The 19,715-nt window shown below is 39.7% G+C and overlaps 1 protein-coding gene across 1 annotated transcript in view; it reads left to right on the top strand.

The window, feature by feature from the left end:
* Positions 1-18,094, top strand: part of lrpprc (leucine-rich pentatricopeptide repeat containing) — a 78,690-nt gene extending 60,596 nt beyond the window's left edge. The window contains exons 31-38 of the mRNA XM_088350952.1: positions 1,159-1,247; positions 1,319-1,523; positions 6,428-6,555; positions 6,634-6,749; positions 11,035-11,109; positions 11,370-11,454; positions 15,084-15,226; positions 17,889-18,094. Coding sequence (XP_088207078.1) covers positions 1,159-1,247; positions 1,319-1,523; positions 6,428-6,555; positions 6,634-6,749; positions 11,035-11,109; positions 11,370-11,454; positions 15,084-15,226; positions 17,889-17,948 — 901 coding nt within the window. The 3' untranslated portion in view covers positions 17,949-18,094. The remainder of the gene's footprint in view (positions 1-1,158; positions 1,248-1,318; positions 1,524-6,427; positions 6,556-6,633; positions 6,750-11,034; positions 11,110-11,369; positions 11,455-15,083; positions 15,227-17,888) is intronic.
* The last annotated feature ends 1,621 nt before the right edge of the window (positions 18,095-19,715 follow it).

Genomic DNA, 19,715 nt, shown 5'->3' with positions numbered 1-19,715 from the left:
GGTGCAAAATATAGTGATAAAAAGCGCTAAAGTGGGGGTAAGAAAAGAAACTGTGAGGCAGTTTAGATGTAATCACGAAAGAGGTTAATGAAGACGCTATAGGCATTAATTCTGAATGCGTTTGTTTTGAGGTGATCTGGACAGAATTGAGTAGCTATGGGGGATTGCTTATAGCTAGATTAAGGGACTTGAGGGTGTGATGATGAGGAAGATTATAAATTCATTGTTTGAAGTGCCTGGAAGGAGAAGGCACAGAGAAATTGTGTGTGTGTGTGTATGTGTGTCTGTCTGTGCAGAAGAGAGCTTCTTGAGGTTCTTTCTCACCTGATAAGGGTAATTCAGACCCCACCACAACGACCCTGATCCCACTGTGACCCTGTCGCAAGCAGCTCCCGGATGCTGCTTGGCCCCCGGTGTCGTTCTGGCGATAAGCACTGCCTAGCCTGATGCTCAATTGAGCGCAAGAATTAATCTGCTTCCAGGGCTCTCATAAGTAAACGGAAGACTAGGGGAGGCAAGTCTGATTGAGGTTTTGGTAACAAAGAAATAAGGACAGCACACTATGGGAAAAGAAGATGACTTTGGAGAATGTTCGTTTGCAAAAGGAGACCCCAACCTGCACATGTAGAACAAAACAACTTATTCTCAGGGGGATCAATTGAGCCATTCATGTCCGTATAATTGTCAGTCGTGTAAAAGGCTCAAACATGCCATCAGTTACAAAGCTTGCACTGTCTTTACTTTGTCCCCAGGATTATTGCTTTTTTAAATGGGATGCCTCCTAATGCTGCACGGTTTGAAGACTACTGAGATATTAACCGGCTCGTCCAGCTTTGAAAAAAAAATAAAAAACAGATTTGCTTTCAGTGCCGACAAATCCCTGTCCCTCGTTCATGTTGAAAGCCAACAAGCATCTTCAGATTGCTGTGGTACACTTGAGAGTGATAAACCTCCATCTGGAGTGCAATTGTCTGTATTTATCGGAATGTTATGTTCTTCCTAGTCCTTAGCGTGGATGTGGATTTATTTTTTTATGGGCAGTGTGTTTGTCTGAAGGTCAATATTTAATGTAAAGCAGTTAACTGATAAATACTAGAAAATCAAATTATTTGGGGATCATGCTAAAATGGTTAAACATTTTTTTATCAACTTTTTCAGTGCCCAGTTACATACGCCAAATTTCCAGTTGAGCGACATAGCCAACAATTTACTGGTGGTTACACTAAGCAAGCGTGGCCAGACTGAAGGTAATAGATGCACACACATTTACACGGTCTGGCCGAATGTAACATTAAAAAAACTTTTCCCTTCCCCTCAGACGCCATGAAGACATTTAAGTCGATGTTGCATCAGGACCATGTGCCTTCGCAGCTCGCCATCAGCAGGCTGATGCAGGCTCTTGCCTACGAAGGCAATGTTTCGGGAATCACTGAGATGCAATCGGATCTGGAAGGACTGGGCACAAGCCTCAAGCTGCCCACCATGTGGTTCACAAACAACAAGGCCATAGCTCAAATCAAGCAGTAAGTCTTTGCTAAGTTCTTTTGAAATTCACCACTTTTACTTTGGATTTATTGTTAAGCGCCAACATCAAGACAAACAGTCTCTTTCCTTAAATTAAATCAGTATATGGTAGAACATTAAAGGAGAGGTAAAATTTTAAGCCTGAGCCCGACCCGACCTGAAGGAGATTTGGCTTGATTTCAGCCAAAAAAGGAATCACTTACCGTATTTTTCGCACTATATGGCGCACCATGTTATAAGGCGCACCTTCAATGAATGATATATTTTAAAACTTATGCCATACATAAGACGCACCCCATTATAAGGCGCTATAAGTGCATGCTGGTTTAAGATCAGGTAATTGTGCAATTTTGTAATTGTAATCCTGTGCAGTCCTTCGAGACATTTTTGGGATTAAGGGCTATTTACGGTAAATAAATGTGACGACTTGACTACAGTAGAGAATGTAGTTACGTTATGCAACCTCTAGATGTTGCCACGCTCAAGGGAATGTCAACAAAACATTCAAAAAGGTCAAACTTTATTAACAAACAAGCTTTCCACAACTCCATTCACTCCCAAAATAAATAAACAGCCGTTTTATTATTTTCTCTGAGGTAAAGCATTTTCGTGACACATCTTTAACATCTTTGAACAACATCGACATATCATTTTATTTTTTGTCCATTTAGTCAACACGCAAAGAAAAAAACGTCTGATACTGTTATTTTAAATGAAACGCAATAAAGTGACACTCGTAATGTGCAAAAACAACGAGTGCAAAACGATAACAATAAAGCAATAACATAATAACTGTAAAATGTAAAACGTAAACACACAAAAGAAAAACAAAGATCACTCTATAAGCTCCTCATCGACGAATCCCTCGAATTCTTCTTCTGCTGTGTTCGAATTGACCATATCTCAGTGAATGGGCCATCCAACACGTCCGGTGTTTTTGTGCCAGCGCTGTTGCCTTCATACGTATAGTTATCGTACTGACACTTCTGCCTGCCGCTCTTTGTTGAACAACCCACTGTTCAAGTGTCTCCTCTAACTCTGGCCATCTTGCTTTATTGCCACGGAAACTTTGTTGAGTTTTCCTTACTTGGCGGAGCTTATCTTCATCCTTTCTCCACTTCCGTACCATCGATTCATTTAAGTTTAACTCTCTCGCTGCCGCTCTATTGCCGTGTTGTGCTGCGTGACTGATCGCTTTGAGTTTAAACTCGGCGTTGTACGCGTGTCTCTTAACAGGAGCCATTTTTTATACAAATGCACGTATGAAAGAGAATCTCGCTCTCTCTCTCTCTCTCGCTCTCTCTCTCTCTCTGTCAAACGTGACATTCTGAATAATTCTGCGTTTGTTTAAGGTAAATTGTGCTTTACATCTTCACCAGTCAAAACCCTGGATTCAGACAAATACTGTATTTGTTAAATATGAATTAAGCAGTTTAATGGGGTAGCCATTTTGCCACTTAGTAAACAAATACAACACGAGCCCCGGCAACTACCAATCGTTTAATATTTCCCAGTATGCACAGCGCGAAAAATGGAGTCGGCGGCTGTTTCTCGTAGTTGCGAGACCTTGCGAATTTAATATTGAGCCATATATAAGGCGCACTGTGTTATAAGGCGCATGGTCAGCTTTTGAAAAAAAATAAGACTTTTAGGTGCGCCTTATAGTGCGGAAAATACGGTAAGTTAGATTTTCTGACATACACTGGTTCAAAATAATAACAGTGCAGTGTGACTAACCAGAATATCCCTCGTTTTTATTATATTTCTTATTGTTACATGCCAGACAAGTTAACAGGATGTGCAGCAGATTCTTGGAAAACGAACAACATCCAGCATTCATAATAGGCACGGTAAATAGTTCAATGGGTTGTGTTAAAAATCAATAGCAGTGTGGTTTCAATCTCTGAGTTGATCAATTTTCAGAAAGAAGAAAAATAAGAGGTGAGAATCAAGTGTGAACCAGGTAGTGCCTATTTAAGGATGATAAAGCCAGCACAGGTTGAACATGCATTTGAAGAAAATGGGTCGTTCAAGACACTACTCCAAAGAACGGCGTTCTTTGAATAAAAAGTTGATAGGAGTGGACAACCCTATATGGGCATTTGCACGTATATTTATATATATATATATATATATATATATATATATATTTGTATATTCTATTCTTTTGGCTTTATTATTGTACTGTTCTCAGCTCAGGGATGCTGCTGGAAATGTGAATTTCCCTTCGGGGATGAATAAAGTATCTATCTATCTATAAAGTGGTGCAAAAAATGTTGGCTGTTCAGCTAAATTGATCTCCAATGCCTTAAAATGGGTATAAAAACAGACGTGTAAGAAAATTGAATGGCAAAAGCTCAGCCATTCATCAGCTCCAGGACTGTACCTACCGGTAACTTTTTTGGTATATAACAATAACATATATACTAAAACCTGAGATATTCTGGTTAGTCATTGCTGGTCATGGCTGTGTGCGTGCAATGTTATTTTGTTCCTGATCAGAAAGCCAGTGGCTCCACTCTGCAGGCAATCAAATATGGATAGAATAGGAAACTTGTATTCAAATATTGTTTCAAAAACACAAGGTAGAAGTTGTTTTACAGTGAATCTCATACAGTAAAATACTTTTTACACATTATCAAAAGGGAAGTATGTGACAAGACCCGTTATAACGCTCTCTTAGCATTAAAGCTTAACAAGCAGGAAATCCCGAACAAATGGGCGACACAGACATAATAAGATTATTCATGGATTCCTTTTAATGTCATGAAAAACACCCATCCGCCGCCGCTGTTGCGTTGCCTCTCGAACAATAGCGGACATATTATAAAACACTGTGCATCAAACTTTTATTGCACAACTCGGGGCATTAGCGCGACAGACGTCCCTGCGCCAACTCGCCTGCACTGCAGAAAGTGGAAGAAATGGCACGACGGCCTCACGCCCGGTTAGCCATCGTTGCCTGGCCCTGTCAACTTGAACCTTGACCTATGGAAGCGGCGCCCTGAGCCGCTCTGACACATGTGTCGCCACTGCGGCTGAGTCAATCTGACTGGTTAAGAGCCCGGGTGGGGAAACGGGCGAGCGCCGGAAAGCAGAGAGAACCACATTTAGCTGGGCCCCCCGCTGAATTATTTAGACGGTCCCGGTCGCAACAATCAGGGTGGATATGTTCACCCACCTCCGGACACTCGTGCATACGCTTGTGCATAGGCGCGCGCTGATGCAGTTAAATATTCATCACCATAGCGGCTGCGGAAGGCGCCTTAAAGTGTGCTCGCCAGGCCAGGTTGCCAGATATCTGTAAGCAAAGCTTTTGATATGCACAGCTTTGTGCACCAACACTTGCAGAATGAACAAAGAAGCACAAGTTAACACTAGGGCTGAGACTAACGACTATTTTAATAGTTGACTTGACCGAGTGTTGAAACAATTAGTGAAATTAACAAAAACAATAAAGCACAGTGATACACATAAATACATGAATAAACCTTTGTCCATTTTAGTGACACAGCTGAATAATAACTTAAAATTAAAACATTTGTATCGCTGTAAACCGACAGCCTAAGTAGCAGTTTGTAAATTTTGACGTTTTAACAACTGACATTTGATCTTAGAAACGAATTTCGGGCCAGTTACGGACTTGAAATGTAAATTACTAAGTCGGGCCGGGCTGGGCTGGGCTTCTCTCTCGCTGTTTTTTTTTCTTTTCTTTTTTTCCTCACCTTTTTGGGGGATCTGAACAGCATGCACTTACTTTTACTCAAGTAATTATTTAAATGACTGCTTTTCATTTCTACTTGAGTAATAGTCTTAGGGAGTGGCCGTACTTTTACTTAAGTAACACACTTCAGCGCTGCAGTTTGGCGCCATAGTTATACGATTCAGATAACTCTATCATAAACCTGCTTACCAAACTATCAGTTTAATTTCAAATCACTAAATCCAAGTAAATTTTCATCCTCTGTGTCACAGTAGATGCGCATCTTCTTCTTTACACCTCTTTGTGGCTTACGTCACTTCATTTCAGCTTCTCGCGAATAGCTTACGAGCTTTAGCAAACTTTCTGCTTTTTGGCCAAATGTTTCACTATTTGCATCTCTTAAACTGCAGAATATGATTTTCATTCAGTTTATTTTGGCTGCACTTCAGCGAACAACCGCTCAATTCGGCGCTGCACTTTAAAGTGCACACTTGATTTGATTGACTCGGCCCAAAGTAAACCCAAGGCTGTGTATTTCAGTTCAAACACACACTTCAGCGCCTGAGTAAAGCTTCTGGTTTACTTCTGCGCCGAAGTAAAGCTTTGGAATTACTTCGGCCTCGGTCCCTGAAGTTGATCGGCCGTGTTCGGGCTTTTTTATTTTTAGGCCCGATCTTACCTCTTTAGTCTGGCGTAACGCTCAAGCTCTCTTTAATCGATAAATATGCACTCATAAAATGTACAAAGCACCTCTTCAACACCTTATTGGCTGGTTCGTTGAATATTACCAGGGCAAGTAAGACTGAGTTTCATTCAACCATCTGTCGTGCTCTGTAAGTTTTCTTGCGTCACTAAGGTATCGCCATGATACGCAAGGTCTGCTTTGCAAACTTTGCATGTAGCCTTTTTATTGGCTAGATCCTGGCTAAATGCTCCTAAACTTTGAAATGTTTGATACGCTTAGTTGGTGCTAAAAACGCTATTTCTGTACAATTGTTTTCGTTTGAGACAGATGCTATTCCGCATGCACAACTAAACAGATTATAATCATCTAGAGATGCCTTTCTGTTGGAATATAGCGTCTGGCAAAAATCATTGTTCACTATTTTTAAAATCAACGTCAACTTATCGCCCTAGTTTTCATAGGATAGAAAAATATGTGAATATTTTTCATGCTTGAACCCTTGTTTTTGTCCTTAGGGGCAATTTGGAGTCCGCAGTCGAGATGCTTGAGGAAATTTACACCAGCCCAGACAACAAAAATGCCAGTATGGGTTCTGTGTTCCGGAGGGCTTTGGAGGAAAATGATGACAAAGCCATTGACAAATGTAAAACAAACATCACCCACACAAACTTCACTGTGTCGCCAGGAAAGACATTGACCAAAGGTGCCTTATTTGTTGCAGTGAGCGCAATGGCTGAGCGGCTTGCCAACCACTTTGCCTGTTACAGGCCAGCTACGGAGCTGTTCCTAAGCCTTCTGGACGCGGGCAAAGTAGAGGACGCCAAGTTCATGCTGGCTGTAAGTATTTGGGAACACATGGGTGATTTGTTTGGCAACATTTCTCACATTTTGTATTCAACACAAATTATAAATGAACCAGCAAATACACCTTAAAACACTGATTTGTTTGATTCTTTTTTCCAATGTGGTTTGAAGGTCATCGTGATCCTTGTGAAGGGCGTCTGGCTATAATTTGCTCTGTTGTGCATTGATGATGTTATTTATTTATTATTTTATATTTTATTTTTTATTTTTTATTTTTATTTTTCTTCTAAACAGTCAGAGCTCTGGGCAGGCTACTTTTACCCACATCAGATTGGGTTAGCTAAATTAGCGGGCAGCTAGCTACTTGTTCTGTGGATTTTGCAATTTTTATCAAGTAATACTGAATAGAGCAAGGTAGATGTCGTCTGAGAAACCGAGGTTTAAAAAGTTTTAACTCTTGTAGTAAGCTACTTAAGGCCTTAGTCCTTTCTGTGTAATGTAAAATGGAAAAAAAGAGCAAAAAAACCCAGAAAGTCCATCGCAGCTCCCTCATGCCTTTGTCCACTCGTCAATCCCTTATGACTGCGGAATGCATTCACCCATCAAAGGTTTTGACTAATTTATCCGTCCTCTTGCATTTGCGTCCCACATCCCGCGGTGTCTGCTGGTCTGCGGTTGGCAGCCTCAGACTTCTACTTCACTTATTTACATGCTGCAGCTCAATGGCTGCACGGTGAGCTTTGGGAAATGAATATGTTGACACTAGATGGATGTACCAGACAGTGACAGAACGGGTGAAAAACATCTGAAATGCATGCGGTAAATGCGCAAGGGTTGCTTCTGGTTGACGGCGATTATTTCTCGCTCACTTGCTGGGCGATCGCTCCTCTCCAGTCGTTTGCTCGCTTGCGCGACATAAGTGCACGCTAATGAAAATGCATGTTACTTACCACTGCACGTCATCACTATTTAAAAACGTACGTCTTGTTTTTTTTCTTTTTTATGTAAGTAAGCAAAATTTTCATTTCTTATTTTCTACACCCTACAAAGTCACGCACTATAATTTGAGAGTGAACAGTAAAATGATTAACTTAATGTATTGGAACACTGAGAAGAAAATGATCCTCATTGATGTCAATCCCACCATGTCTGCTCTTGCGCATCATGCCCCTTTTTTTGCAGACATGTGGAGTGATAATCCTTTTCAATCATTAAACAGCCATGTCTGACATCGGCTTTAATGAACTGATACATTACCAGTCAGTGCTCTCCCCTTTCATGACTATTTAAATACAAACTATGGATTACATTAGATTGATGCTTTATATGCATCCTGTATTTTCCAAGAGAATTATCTGGTGTTCCACAGAGATTGTGCATCTTCAATCTTATTTTACTAGAACAAAAATGAGGATAATCTAGTAATTAATGGGTTTTACTATCAAATCATTGTGCTATTTTACGTATATTTTCTCTTATTTTACTAAAAAGACAAGTTAAACATCTAGTTGTTTTTATTTTTTATATTTACCGTTTATTTTTTTTTCGTTTTTATCGATATCACTTTTATATATTTTGTGTTGGGCGACTTTGGGTGTCCTATGATGCGCTTTGAAATCAAGTGTATTATATTGTTATTAATGTATTTTATTCATACACTTTTATGATAACACTTTAATATTTTCTTTTTTCATTAGCAAATATAAAAAAATCAAATCGGGCCAGAGAATTCCTTTTTTAAAACCTTCTGTACGGGTGGTGTACCTTTTATATCTTTCAATGAAAAAATAATTAAGTTTGGCGCCAAACAGGTTGAGAACCACTGCCTTAATAGTTTGAAATATTGGTTTTCTGAATGTTTGGGGGAAGGGTCAGGGACCAATGGCTCACGGGCCATATATGGCTCTTTTCATGAGTTCATTAAGCTTAGTGATAGAATGCTACTTGTTCAAATTACTCCACAGCCTTCCAATCCTGGTCAACTCAATGTCAGTTTTTTGCGTTGATAGCCAAAGCTACTCTAATTACACTTTGTGCCCTTTGTATACTGAACCGAAACAGTTTTACCTACAGTTTACAGTCAAGGTGTCACTCCAACAGACCCTGTTTTGCCTATATATGGCTAAAGAATCCCGCTCCCCTCTCACACGCGCCTACTGCACTAAGGGAAATACATCTATACTATTTTCATTTACATTTTTTGTGACATATTTACAAAAGAACTCTGCTTACACCTTGTTTTGAAACCATTATTTACGGGAAAAAAAGAAGGTCCAAAGTAACTGTGAGAGCGGGACAAGTTTAAAGTAGTGTATTTGTTGATATGGGACACAGGCTCTGGCATTATTATTCATTCATTCATTATCCGCACCGCTTATCCTCAGTAGGGTCGCGGGCATGCTGGAGCCCTTACCAGCTATCTTCGGGCAGTGAGCAGGGTACACCCTGAACTGGCTGCCAGCCAGTCGCAGGGCACACAGAGACAGACAATTCGCTCGCTCATTCACACCTAGGGACAATTTGGACCGGCCAATTAACCTGACATGCATGTTTTTAGAATGTGGGAGAAAAACTGAGTGCCCGGAGGAAACCCACGCAAGCACGGGGAGAACATGCAAACTCCACACAGGAGGTTTGATCTCATGACCTCAGAACTGTGCCGCACACGCGCTAACCACTGCGCTGCCGGCATTATTATTATTATTACAGTAAGACCTCTGTAATCGCGGCTAATGGGGACCAAAACCACCTGTGATAAGTGAAAATCCGCGAAGTAGCGGCGCACCTTCCAAAAAAAAAAAAAATATATATATATACACACATATATATATATATATATATATATATATATACACATTTTTTTTTTCTTCTTTTTAAATTATTATTTTTTAGACCCGGTTAATGGCGCCAAAACCACCCGCTATAGTGAAAATCTGCGAAGTAGCGACCCTTCCAAAAAAAAAAAAAAAATTAAAGAAAAAAAGATCTCTTCTCATTATCTGCACCGCTTATCCTTATTAGGGTGACGCCGCGTCCGCCGAACTCGCTCCGTTGCGCGGCCCGGGAGTGACCTCCGCCGACTATCTAACATTTTGTCTGGAGAGTGGGTTAGGCCATTTTGCCGAATTTTGTTTTAAAATAAATGGAATACGTCTCTGGGGAAAAAAAAATCGAAATATTTTGGGTCGAAAAGGTTTCCGACCCCTGGTTTAGGGCAATGACAGGTGTTTTAATGAGTGCATTAGCTTTTATACAAATATGTAGTATACAGATCCCCATTTAATGTTAAAAGCAAGTCACACCTGTAAATATATTTCTTTGAATCTATAATTTGGGGACTATAGAGCAAACAGGTTGTGCTATAAATATTTCACTGAAGTGGGAGCGCTCAGGCTTGTATTTAAGTTCCCGCTACTGTAATTGAATGTGGTTTGGTCAGTTATAAATGGTGTTTGATCACATGCAACTATTGCACCAGGCTGTGTAGCAGCGCCAGCACCGTACTAAAATGACCTGTGCATAAAGTTTGCACTAATCATCCCTGTTGGTAGACCCTCTATTAGCCTCACTAGAGGCCCCCCTCCCAATCATAAATTCAAGCGATTCGACTCTGAAAAGCTTTCAAGTCGACAAGCGCACAATGAGCCTATAAAGAGAGGGGGACTCCGTGATGACGAAGTACAACCAGCAACACTTGTAAGTGGAAGGGAAAGATAAGACGGTCCCTGGGAGCGTCGGGACCTTTTAGGATCTAGCAGCTAAGCTTGGTCAGTTCTTGGGCCGCTAGGAAGGAAAGAAAGAAATAACACACCAGGGACGCAGTCAATGTGCATAGCCGTGCTCTAATTGCCTGATTGTACTTGAGTCATTCTGCGTGTGTGTACATGTGTGCGTCAGGCATGTGCACATTTTGTTAAAAGCCTCACAGGCTACTTGCTTTGACTTGGTATTAATGCACTGCTTTACCACATGCGAGGAATGGCATTTCTGCTCAGTCAGTAGGACACGCACACTTTCAGGAAGGACCAGAGACACAGCGGAAACATGAGATCCATACACACATCCATCATCCAGTAAATAGGTTTGACACTTTAAAGGATTTTTTTTGTCTTGGATAAGTGAGAATGTGTATGTCATGGAATCTGTTTATGGCCCACATTATTCCAGATCTTTATCCATGTGCTTATGTCTAAAGAAGACCTTTAAGATTAATCCCAGGCTGGCATTTCAAAGGCTTTTTTTCCGCATTTATCAGTTGACTTCTTACCCATTTGAAGTGAATAATTTGTCCCTTTTTTGTCTTCCCTCTTTCCTGCAGAGGGTCAATGCCGTGGCTCAGCAGAGGCAATTGTTGGTGTCCTACTTAGTGCTGGTGTCTCAAAGGCCAGGACAGGTGCATACCCTTGATCAATTTTTTGGGAATAAATCTTAGACCACAATTTAGAAAGCATACATTGTCGTCAACCCTTATCTTAAAGGGGATTTGTGTTTTTGAGTAAGGCCTGTAGGTGTTTGTTCATTGTGCTTTAGAATGAGCCAAGAAAAAAATCAGATTTTTTTTTTAATTAAAAAAAAAAAAAACATTCGGCTATCTTCAGCATATGTGATCTATCCCACACGCTGTGACGATTGTTCTCATGTGTGTTCCCACAGATTGGCAAAATCAAGACATTGCAGAGCCTGATCCCCGACTTTGCTGAGAAGGAAGTTATTTACTCGTACATGATGAAGTGTCTCGGTAAGAGCCGAGGCTCGGTTCCGACCGGGCCTGTTGTATTAGCCCAGCCAGGGTTGGGCAAACTCTTTGAGTCGCAGGCCACATTGGGCAAACATAAATTACAAAGGTACCGGGAGGAAAAAAGTTAGTGATTCTATTTTTTTTTTATATCTACCTACACACTCTCCAAATTCATACTTCGGCAATTTGTGAAGGTAAAAAAAATAATGTAGGCTTAGCTCTATATTTTGGCACTTAAAAAAATGTTTTTTGCACATTCCATTCAGGCAGATACATATAGAGCATGACAAAAGAAAAAATATATATTTATTTTTAGATGAGCAGCGACGATACGCATTTATGGATAAAAAGGGTTCGTACAGGTGCTTAAAATTCTTAAAAAATGCTTGAATATTAATGTTATGTTTCCAAAGATAGACTAGTGCTTGTATTTTTGGTGAAGTGCTTGTAAATGCTTGAAATGGTGGCCAGGTTTCTCAACAAGTCTGCTTAAAAATGACACCTCTGGTGGCCTCACTTAGCCATCGCCTTTCTTCTTCCCTCGTGATTAAATGCAGCTGGCACTGTTTGTACGGCATTGCCCAATGAAAGCGTCATTGCCCCCTACTGGTCACAGCCAAGAGGAAAGGTACATGCTATACCTAAACAGGACACTATGAAATATGTATCAATGCAAGGATTATGTATCAAATTTGAACATCAATTTTGAGCCATGCAAAAAAGGTAGCGTTTCCCAGTGGTAAATTGTAATGGACCTTCTTGCTACTGAAAATATTAGATACCAATTACTGTCATTTTTACCCAACACCTATATGGGGAGAGATTTGACTCCAACATATTAACACAAGTATTGTTCAAGTCCACAAATATATTCGCTATTTACTCAACATCTAAAAATTTTATGTCTTGATAAATGCACACGCAAGATTAAAACTCACATATGTAAATCAGAAATGTATTTTTGCTTCTGCAAAATTCATAATTCACACCAGATTTGTTTTAATGGTACTGGAAACAATTAAAATTGGCTTTGAAAGTTTTTAAGTGCTTGGTTTTGGCCATTAAAAATGTGAACAAAACTAAAAATATGAAAACATATACAACTACATCTTGGATTTCTTTTTTTGTCTTTAAATAAGCCAAATAATCAAATCGGTTTTGAAATGTTCAGAATTGAAGCAAAACAATAAATTATGTCACTTTTTAACACACTAAATTTGTTCATTTGCATTGAAAAACTTAAAATGCAGTACAGCTTTCTCAGTTTTTTAATAATTAAATTTGATCAATACCTTGATAAATAAAATAAATGAGCATGCTAAAAAAATGTAGCCAGCTTTTCTAATGTTTGTGACACCGTGGACAAGAGTGGCACCAAATTCACATATTTTCATAAGTAATACTAAAAAAACTTTTATTCATATCATTTTGTCAACATTTTCGTAACTGTGATTCTGACTTTGTGTACGGCTGTAGGTTTTGGGCTGTGTTTGTATGTGTCGGTTAGGCCAGGACCTTGACCCAGCCTTTTGGCTGGGAGCAAGTGTCTGGGCCTCTTGGCTTTGTAGTGTATTATGATTTGACCAGTAACGGATAATGGATAATTGATAAAACAATAAACCTCTACAAAATCCCCACAGCCAGATGAAAAAGCCTGACTGGACGCATATAGCCTGCGGGCTGCAGTTTTCCCACCCCTGGCCTAGCGTAATCAGAATGGCTGAGTTCACAACACATTGGATCAAAGAGCATACAGCGTAGGTCTGGTCATTTGAAAATGACGCTAAATGAAGACCTATTTCAAAACGGCATTATCTCTTTGCTGAAAAAGTCAACTAATTTGCTGACGGGACCAATTATATTAGTGTGATAAAAGATAAAAGTTGGGATCTAAGTTGCAGGTGTGGCTTTAGAAACATGGGGATTTGCTACATAGGCTGTTCTTGAAAAGAAAAAAAGGGATGTCCAATTGTAAATTTGAACTATTTTTTTTTTTATTCTGGTCCCTTATGAGTGAGTGTTCAGTCTTTTGTGCATGTATGTTTTAAGAGCCAGTAAGAAGGAATGGCCGTCTTATTGAAGAACACATGTCCACTAACGAGTTGGCTGTCCTGCCTAGCCTAGCGTGCAAATGGCTACACGACCTGCCCATCAGTCTTTCTTTTGTCTTACATGCCATCTGTCCGCCTTTGAACTGTAATCCTTACTATTTTCTTCTCTCACAACAGTAAAGGCGAGCCTACATGACTATTTTATTAGCATTAGCCAGCTGCTCAAACAAGGGCCTCAGAGGGGACGTGTGTCAGCGCACTTAAGTTCCGTCTGCATTTCTCAATAGGCATAACCCGCTCATTTTCTTTTGGTAGTGTGGGAATATATAACTGCACTTCATTCATTTTTTATGATAGTTGATAAAGTGAAACTTTGGCACAATGAAGTGATATTTTAAAATCCCCCAAAAATCGTTTGGATTGGCCCTGGTGGGATTGATTGAGTTTCTTGATGCTTCAAATTGGTTCTTATCTGTTCAAGGTTTGGAACGTGCCTCAAATGTGGCTAAAGTGCTTTTCAAGTGCTTGAACTTGGAGAAAGCAAGGTCTGCTAATGGCTTTTACTTTAAAGTCTCTTTTCCTTTTCCAAATTGTAATTTTCATTAATTTGCTATCGAATTACTTTCTCTTTCCTTGTGATGAAGTCTTTTTTAATATATCCATAGTGTGGATGTAAGTTCCTCTAAAATCCATTTAAAAGTTCACTTGAACCCGAACTACGTGTAATATTAGTTTAGGGCAGGGTTGGACAAACTACGGCCTGCGGGCAACATACAACCAGTCAGGCTTTTTAATCTAGCTCGTCAAATGCAAATGTTAAATGCATAATGATAATATACAGTGGATAAGTACCTCTGTTAAAAAAAATGTTTTAATTTGATACTACTCTTGGCCCCAGTGTCATCCCCTCATAAAAAAAAATATGTCTAAAGATAAATTTAATCTAATACTAATCTAATGCAATCCAAACTACTTTTAAAGAAAAATGTTTGTGGGTGTGTGTTTGTATATGACTTATAGGCTCCGAGACGGGTGAGCTGAGTTTCGTGAGAATGTAAGTTTTACTTGAGGCCTCTGTTAGTGTCTTTAGCTAGGATTTATGTCAAGGCACTCTCAATAATTATCAACACAAATGATAAATATCTGCTTCTGTGTCTTGTTTCATGAGGTCTCTAACGCCCTGTGGCGACCAAATTAGGTACTGCAGCTGATTTTAATCAATTTTCTCGATTCGTGGTTGAAGCTCGATACAGATATCCGTCAAATTCCCAAATATCGGTGCTGATAATTGGCTCGCCCGAATACCAGTCGACCTTTAATAGATACCGTGTTTTGTAGGGTCTACTTAACAATTTTATAGAAAATGATACTGTTTGTAGTTGCGGGGAGGAATTATTGGGTCCTTATGGAGAGCGCAGGAGGTATCCTTCCTCCTCAGAGGGGCATGGCAGAAAAGGAAAAGAAACACCGTTTTAACCCAATGCGGCCCACCACACTAAAGGTTTTTCCCACCCCCAGATTAGGAGGTTACGTCAAAATGAGGCTCATGTTTTCAACTGAATTTTTTTTTTCTGACAGCTTCAGACAAAGACCTGACGTCAGCCAAGGCGCTTCATGAGCAGATGCTGGCGGAGGGGATTGTGGTGAATGAGCTATCGCTTAAGAGGCTGGCCGTGATGTATCGAGAGGCTGGAGAGACTGCGCCATTTCCTGAGCCTTCCGTGAGTCCCAGCAGCGCACTTCACACTTAACACGATCAGGACCAATGTTGGGCACGTTACAGTACTTCATTTAAAAAAAAATAAAAATAATTTGATTGCTCCCATAGTACTGACATCCAACAGTAGGACTTTACTCCAAATCTGACTATCGAGTTACAAATTGGAGTATATCTTTGCATGGAAGCAAACCCTAAAACTGTTTTACCCGTCGTGGCATGAAGGTACAGATTATGTGCATTTTCGTTTTTTTTTTTCTGCATTTTCAATCTGAGAGAGAGCATTCAAAACACTGGGAATCTGATGTTTTAAATGGCGTTGTGCTGTGGTTTATGTTATTGCGTTTGGGAGCCAGACACATAATTTACACAAAACATGCTACATACATGAATAAATGAAAAACTATATGTGTATGGACACGTCTAATGTAATTGAACCTTTTGAGATGTTGAATGTCAACTATATTTATAAATGGCTGAGGTCTCACACTTTAAGTTCCCCGTCTAAATACCGTATTTTCCGCACCATAAGGCACACCTAATAGTCTTAATTTTTTTCAAAAGCTTACCATGCGCCTTATAATACAGTGCGCCTTATTTATGGATCAATATTAAATCGCAAAGTCTTCAAACTAACTTGCAGCCGCCGACTAGATTTTCCCCCGAACGACAAGTAGTATAGTGTTATTCCAAACACTGATAACAACTCAGTTGTCATCAGTTCAACTTTACTGGAAAAAAGTTGAGAAAATTCTTCCACAACTTAGCAAGCAAAACGTCCACTCCAATGTTTGCCGAGTAGTGGGCAGGTAGAGTCGACTTTCCAGAATTTTGAATCTCAGAAATCCCCTCTTTCGTGGTGCTTGTCAAAAAGGGGCCATCATGCTATTTCTGCAACTTTGAAGCCTTTTATCACTTGACGCATTATGTAAGTTTGTGTGGGCCTATTTTGGGAAGACGCGTATTTATATTTGTAGATAGACACTTAAAGGGCTCTCATGTTGCCGTTGTGGCCCCTTGAGGCAAGTGAAGGAGTAGCGGCCTGGCTCACCTGCAGGATAAAGGTAGGAGAGGCTCTTGTATTATTCAACATCCGTCAAGAGAGCGGAGTGAAGTTCGGCCTTTGGGACAGAAATGCTTAACATACAAATATACACCTTCTGTTTTGGACCATTGTTTTTCATGTTTGATTCATGGTGTTTACTGTCCACAATATACCTAATATCCGGATACTCTTGGGAACTCAATTTCCTGAAGCAATCATTTATATTGTTTATAACTGGCATTGTGAAGGACAGCAGCGGGGACTTGATTTATTTTCTTTATATATTTGTACACTAGAGTGCGTCACTTGGTTATTTTTATTCACCGAAAATATTTTGTTTGTTTTGGAGTGCTGGTATTGGTTGTGTGGCCTTTTAATACATTTCAAGATCGTCCCTGTGGTCCTAAGACAAATTACTGTATTCATTTTTACCGTTTACTTAAAAAAAATACAAAGTTTGGGTGCGTGTTTTGCATGTTTTACGGTCGTATATTATCCTATTTGTGCAATGATTGTGGTCAGTGATAATTTCCAACTGATCAATTGCAAAACATTGGATGCAACAGGGATATTACTTGTGTCGCGGTGGTGAAAGCGCCGAATCATAATCACGAGACCACCAGTGACATTCGAAAAAGGCCTTTGATTTTATCTCACGATCTCACTTTTTCTATTCACGGTACCAGGGATGAATGTAAGAAAAGGGAAAAGATAAAGTCGTCCTATATGACAGTGAGGGAAAAACTCTTTGGTTTGTCTTACGTTGAATCGGGATTTGAAGGACATGACCATTTGTGTTGGTATTGTTTTTATAAGTTTACATTGTCGATAAGGTATTTGAATCATGTCCGCACATATTCAATGTTCGTCATTTTCAATGCTTAGTTGGAGCTGAGAAAAACAGAAAAAATGTTTTACCAGGTTTTTAATCAAAAATTAGAGACACGTGTTATACACGAATAATTTTGTTAAGTTCATGAGTATAAAGTAGTCCTGCACTTTACACAAAACTATAAAGCCATGCCTGAGAAAAGACATATTTGAAGGTTTATTTGCTTTATTCAGTTTTCAAAATCTTCGTTCAGTTTGGAAATTTCAGAATTTTGGTCCGTTTGGCAATTTGCATACTCTGCAGCCGATCAGAAGACTGTATCGAATAACTTGGTGCTTCCCGACTTTCCCGAGCGTTATAAGGTCGTGTATTTGCATATCATTTTCCAAAGTAGACGCACAGAGAACACAAGAAGAATGGATAAGTGGTTAGGAATCAAGCCGAAACCTCAGCTGCAGAAGAAAGATTCAAAAGAAGATAACAAAATTTGTGACGCTACAAAACTTAAACGTACATTAAAAGCATCGTGGAAAGAGGAGTTCACGTGGCTTGTAGCAAACGAAGCAAACATTGCATGAATGAAGATGAGTAAATACAGGTACATACTGATGGCAGATGGAGAACAGCAATGTCATATACATGCAATTAATGTTAAAAGTATGTTTTGAGAACTAGTGAGGAATTAAAGATGAAACCTTGTCAAAATTGCAGGGTACTCCAACTCGTTTATCATGCCACGGAAACTGAGCATTATGGCTTTTACACCGACCTTTCTGTCTTCTTTTCCAGGAGTCGTTCAAGTTCTACGCCAACAAACTGAGAGAAAAATATCAACCTGTCGGAGAATAACCACCTAAACCCATCTGTGTTGTTGTCCTTCCTTTGAATTGATTTTTTTTTTATATACATCATGTGGTTAAGTGGTTTGTCTCTTGTCATTTCCTAGCAATATGACTACAGAAGTATTTATGACAATAAATGAGATTAGGAATTCACGGTGTGGTTTGTGTTTTTACAAAAAAGGGGCACCATATACCCACACACATGCCCTTCTGATTTTACGGTTCACGAATCCTTTAATCGCCTCATTTGTCAGGGCACCACTTCCTGTGGTGTGTCCTGGGCAAGTACAGCTCAGCAGTGCCCATCTCTCCCCAGGCCTTTTTTTTTTAGGGGTGATGTTAACAACCCCACATGAAACGTTACTGGTTTCCATAGTTACCAATAGCGGGGGGGGGGGGGGGGGGGGGGGTTTCCTGATCTGACTCCGATACAGCCCCTTCAACATCTGGTCACCGCTGTTATAAAGTGTCAGATAAGCCGGAACTTGGCTTTGACGGGAAGCAGCCCCAGCGAGGACGTCTGTTGCAGCTTTCTGGTGTGAGTGAAAATACTAAAACCAGATCCTAAATCACTGAGGAAAAAGGCTTTTGAGCAGGCCTGTTTTGATCACATTCACATCACAATGCATATTGCACCACTTGTGGTTCTCATATTTTTTGTTGGAAAAAAAACACTTTGTGGCGATGACTTTCCTTTGCTCTTGTGAGACATATTTTAATCAAGTTTAATTAGCACAATTTTGAACAGAACTAAATGGCAGGCTAATAGAAAAATGAAATGTTTATTGAAGGTATTGTTGGATACATTAATCAAAACATGACACAAAAAGAAAAACTAATGCTGAGAGTGAGCATGGCCAAATATGGTCACCTTACGCCCCCTCCCCTAAGGAAATTTGACAGATCTGTTTCTGCCAACCTTTGCTTAAAGGTTTGCACCGTATTTGCACTAATAACCCGGTCAGGCAAAAAATTCCAAATTTTTGGTATCCTGAAAGAAATAAAGTTTCCGTGCAAGTTGCTGGTAGGTCTAGGCACCCGTAACTTATATCTGTGTCCACGTAAACCATCAACACGACAGAACTCAAAAAATTGATCAAAAGGCACATCGATCATTCCATGCAGTACTTTGAACACAAAAATTAATTTAAATCGAATTCTACGGAGCTCCAAAAAGTCAAAGTTCAGTCTTTGTAGTCTTTCCGGATATGACAAGCTGTGCATCCCAGGTATCCGCTTCGTATACCGTCGTTGAACTCCTTCCAGTAGGTTAATGTCCTTGAGTAAGTAAGGATTCCACACAACGCTGTTATATTCTAACCCGGGTCTAACATAAACGCAAAACATTCGTACTAAGAATGCTGGGTTCTTGTTGTAAAAGTTTCTGTAAATGTTTGATGCTATGTTATTGGCTTTGTTGGTAATTTTGGCGATATGCGTGATAAACTTTAAGTTTGAAGTAAGAGTGACACCCAGATCCTTATGTTCAGTAACAACATGCAAATCATGATCATTAATGTTATACAGCGGAACAGAACCATGTAAAAACGACTGTGCTAAGCATTTATGAGATGACAATTGCAGTTGCCACTTTTCGGACCAAAGAAAAACTGATTTAATGTCATTTTGGAGAGAATCAATTGTTCCTGTCACCTGGGTTTTTGGTAAGAAAGCCGACAGTTTAGCATCATCGGCAAAAATTGAGATGTCACTACTTTGAATGGCCTCAGGTAGGTCATTCACAAAAAACAGAAATAATAATGGTCCTAGTACT

Source organism: Urocampus carinirostris, chromosome 13 (assembly GCF_059441175.1).
Source record: "Urocampus carinirostris isolate Australia breed hairy pipefish chromosome 13, RoL_Ucar_1.0, whole genome shotgun sequence".
In the NCBI taxonomy this organism is placed as follows: Eukaryota; Metazoa; Chordata; class Actinopteri; order Syngnathiformes; family Syngnathidae; genus Urocampus; species Urocampus carinirostris.
The sequence above is the reverse complement of the archived record's forward strand: the minus strand, read 5'-3'. Positions and strand labels throughout refer to the sequence as shown.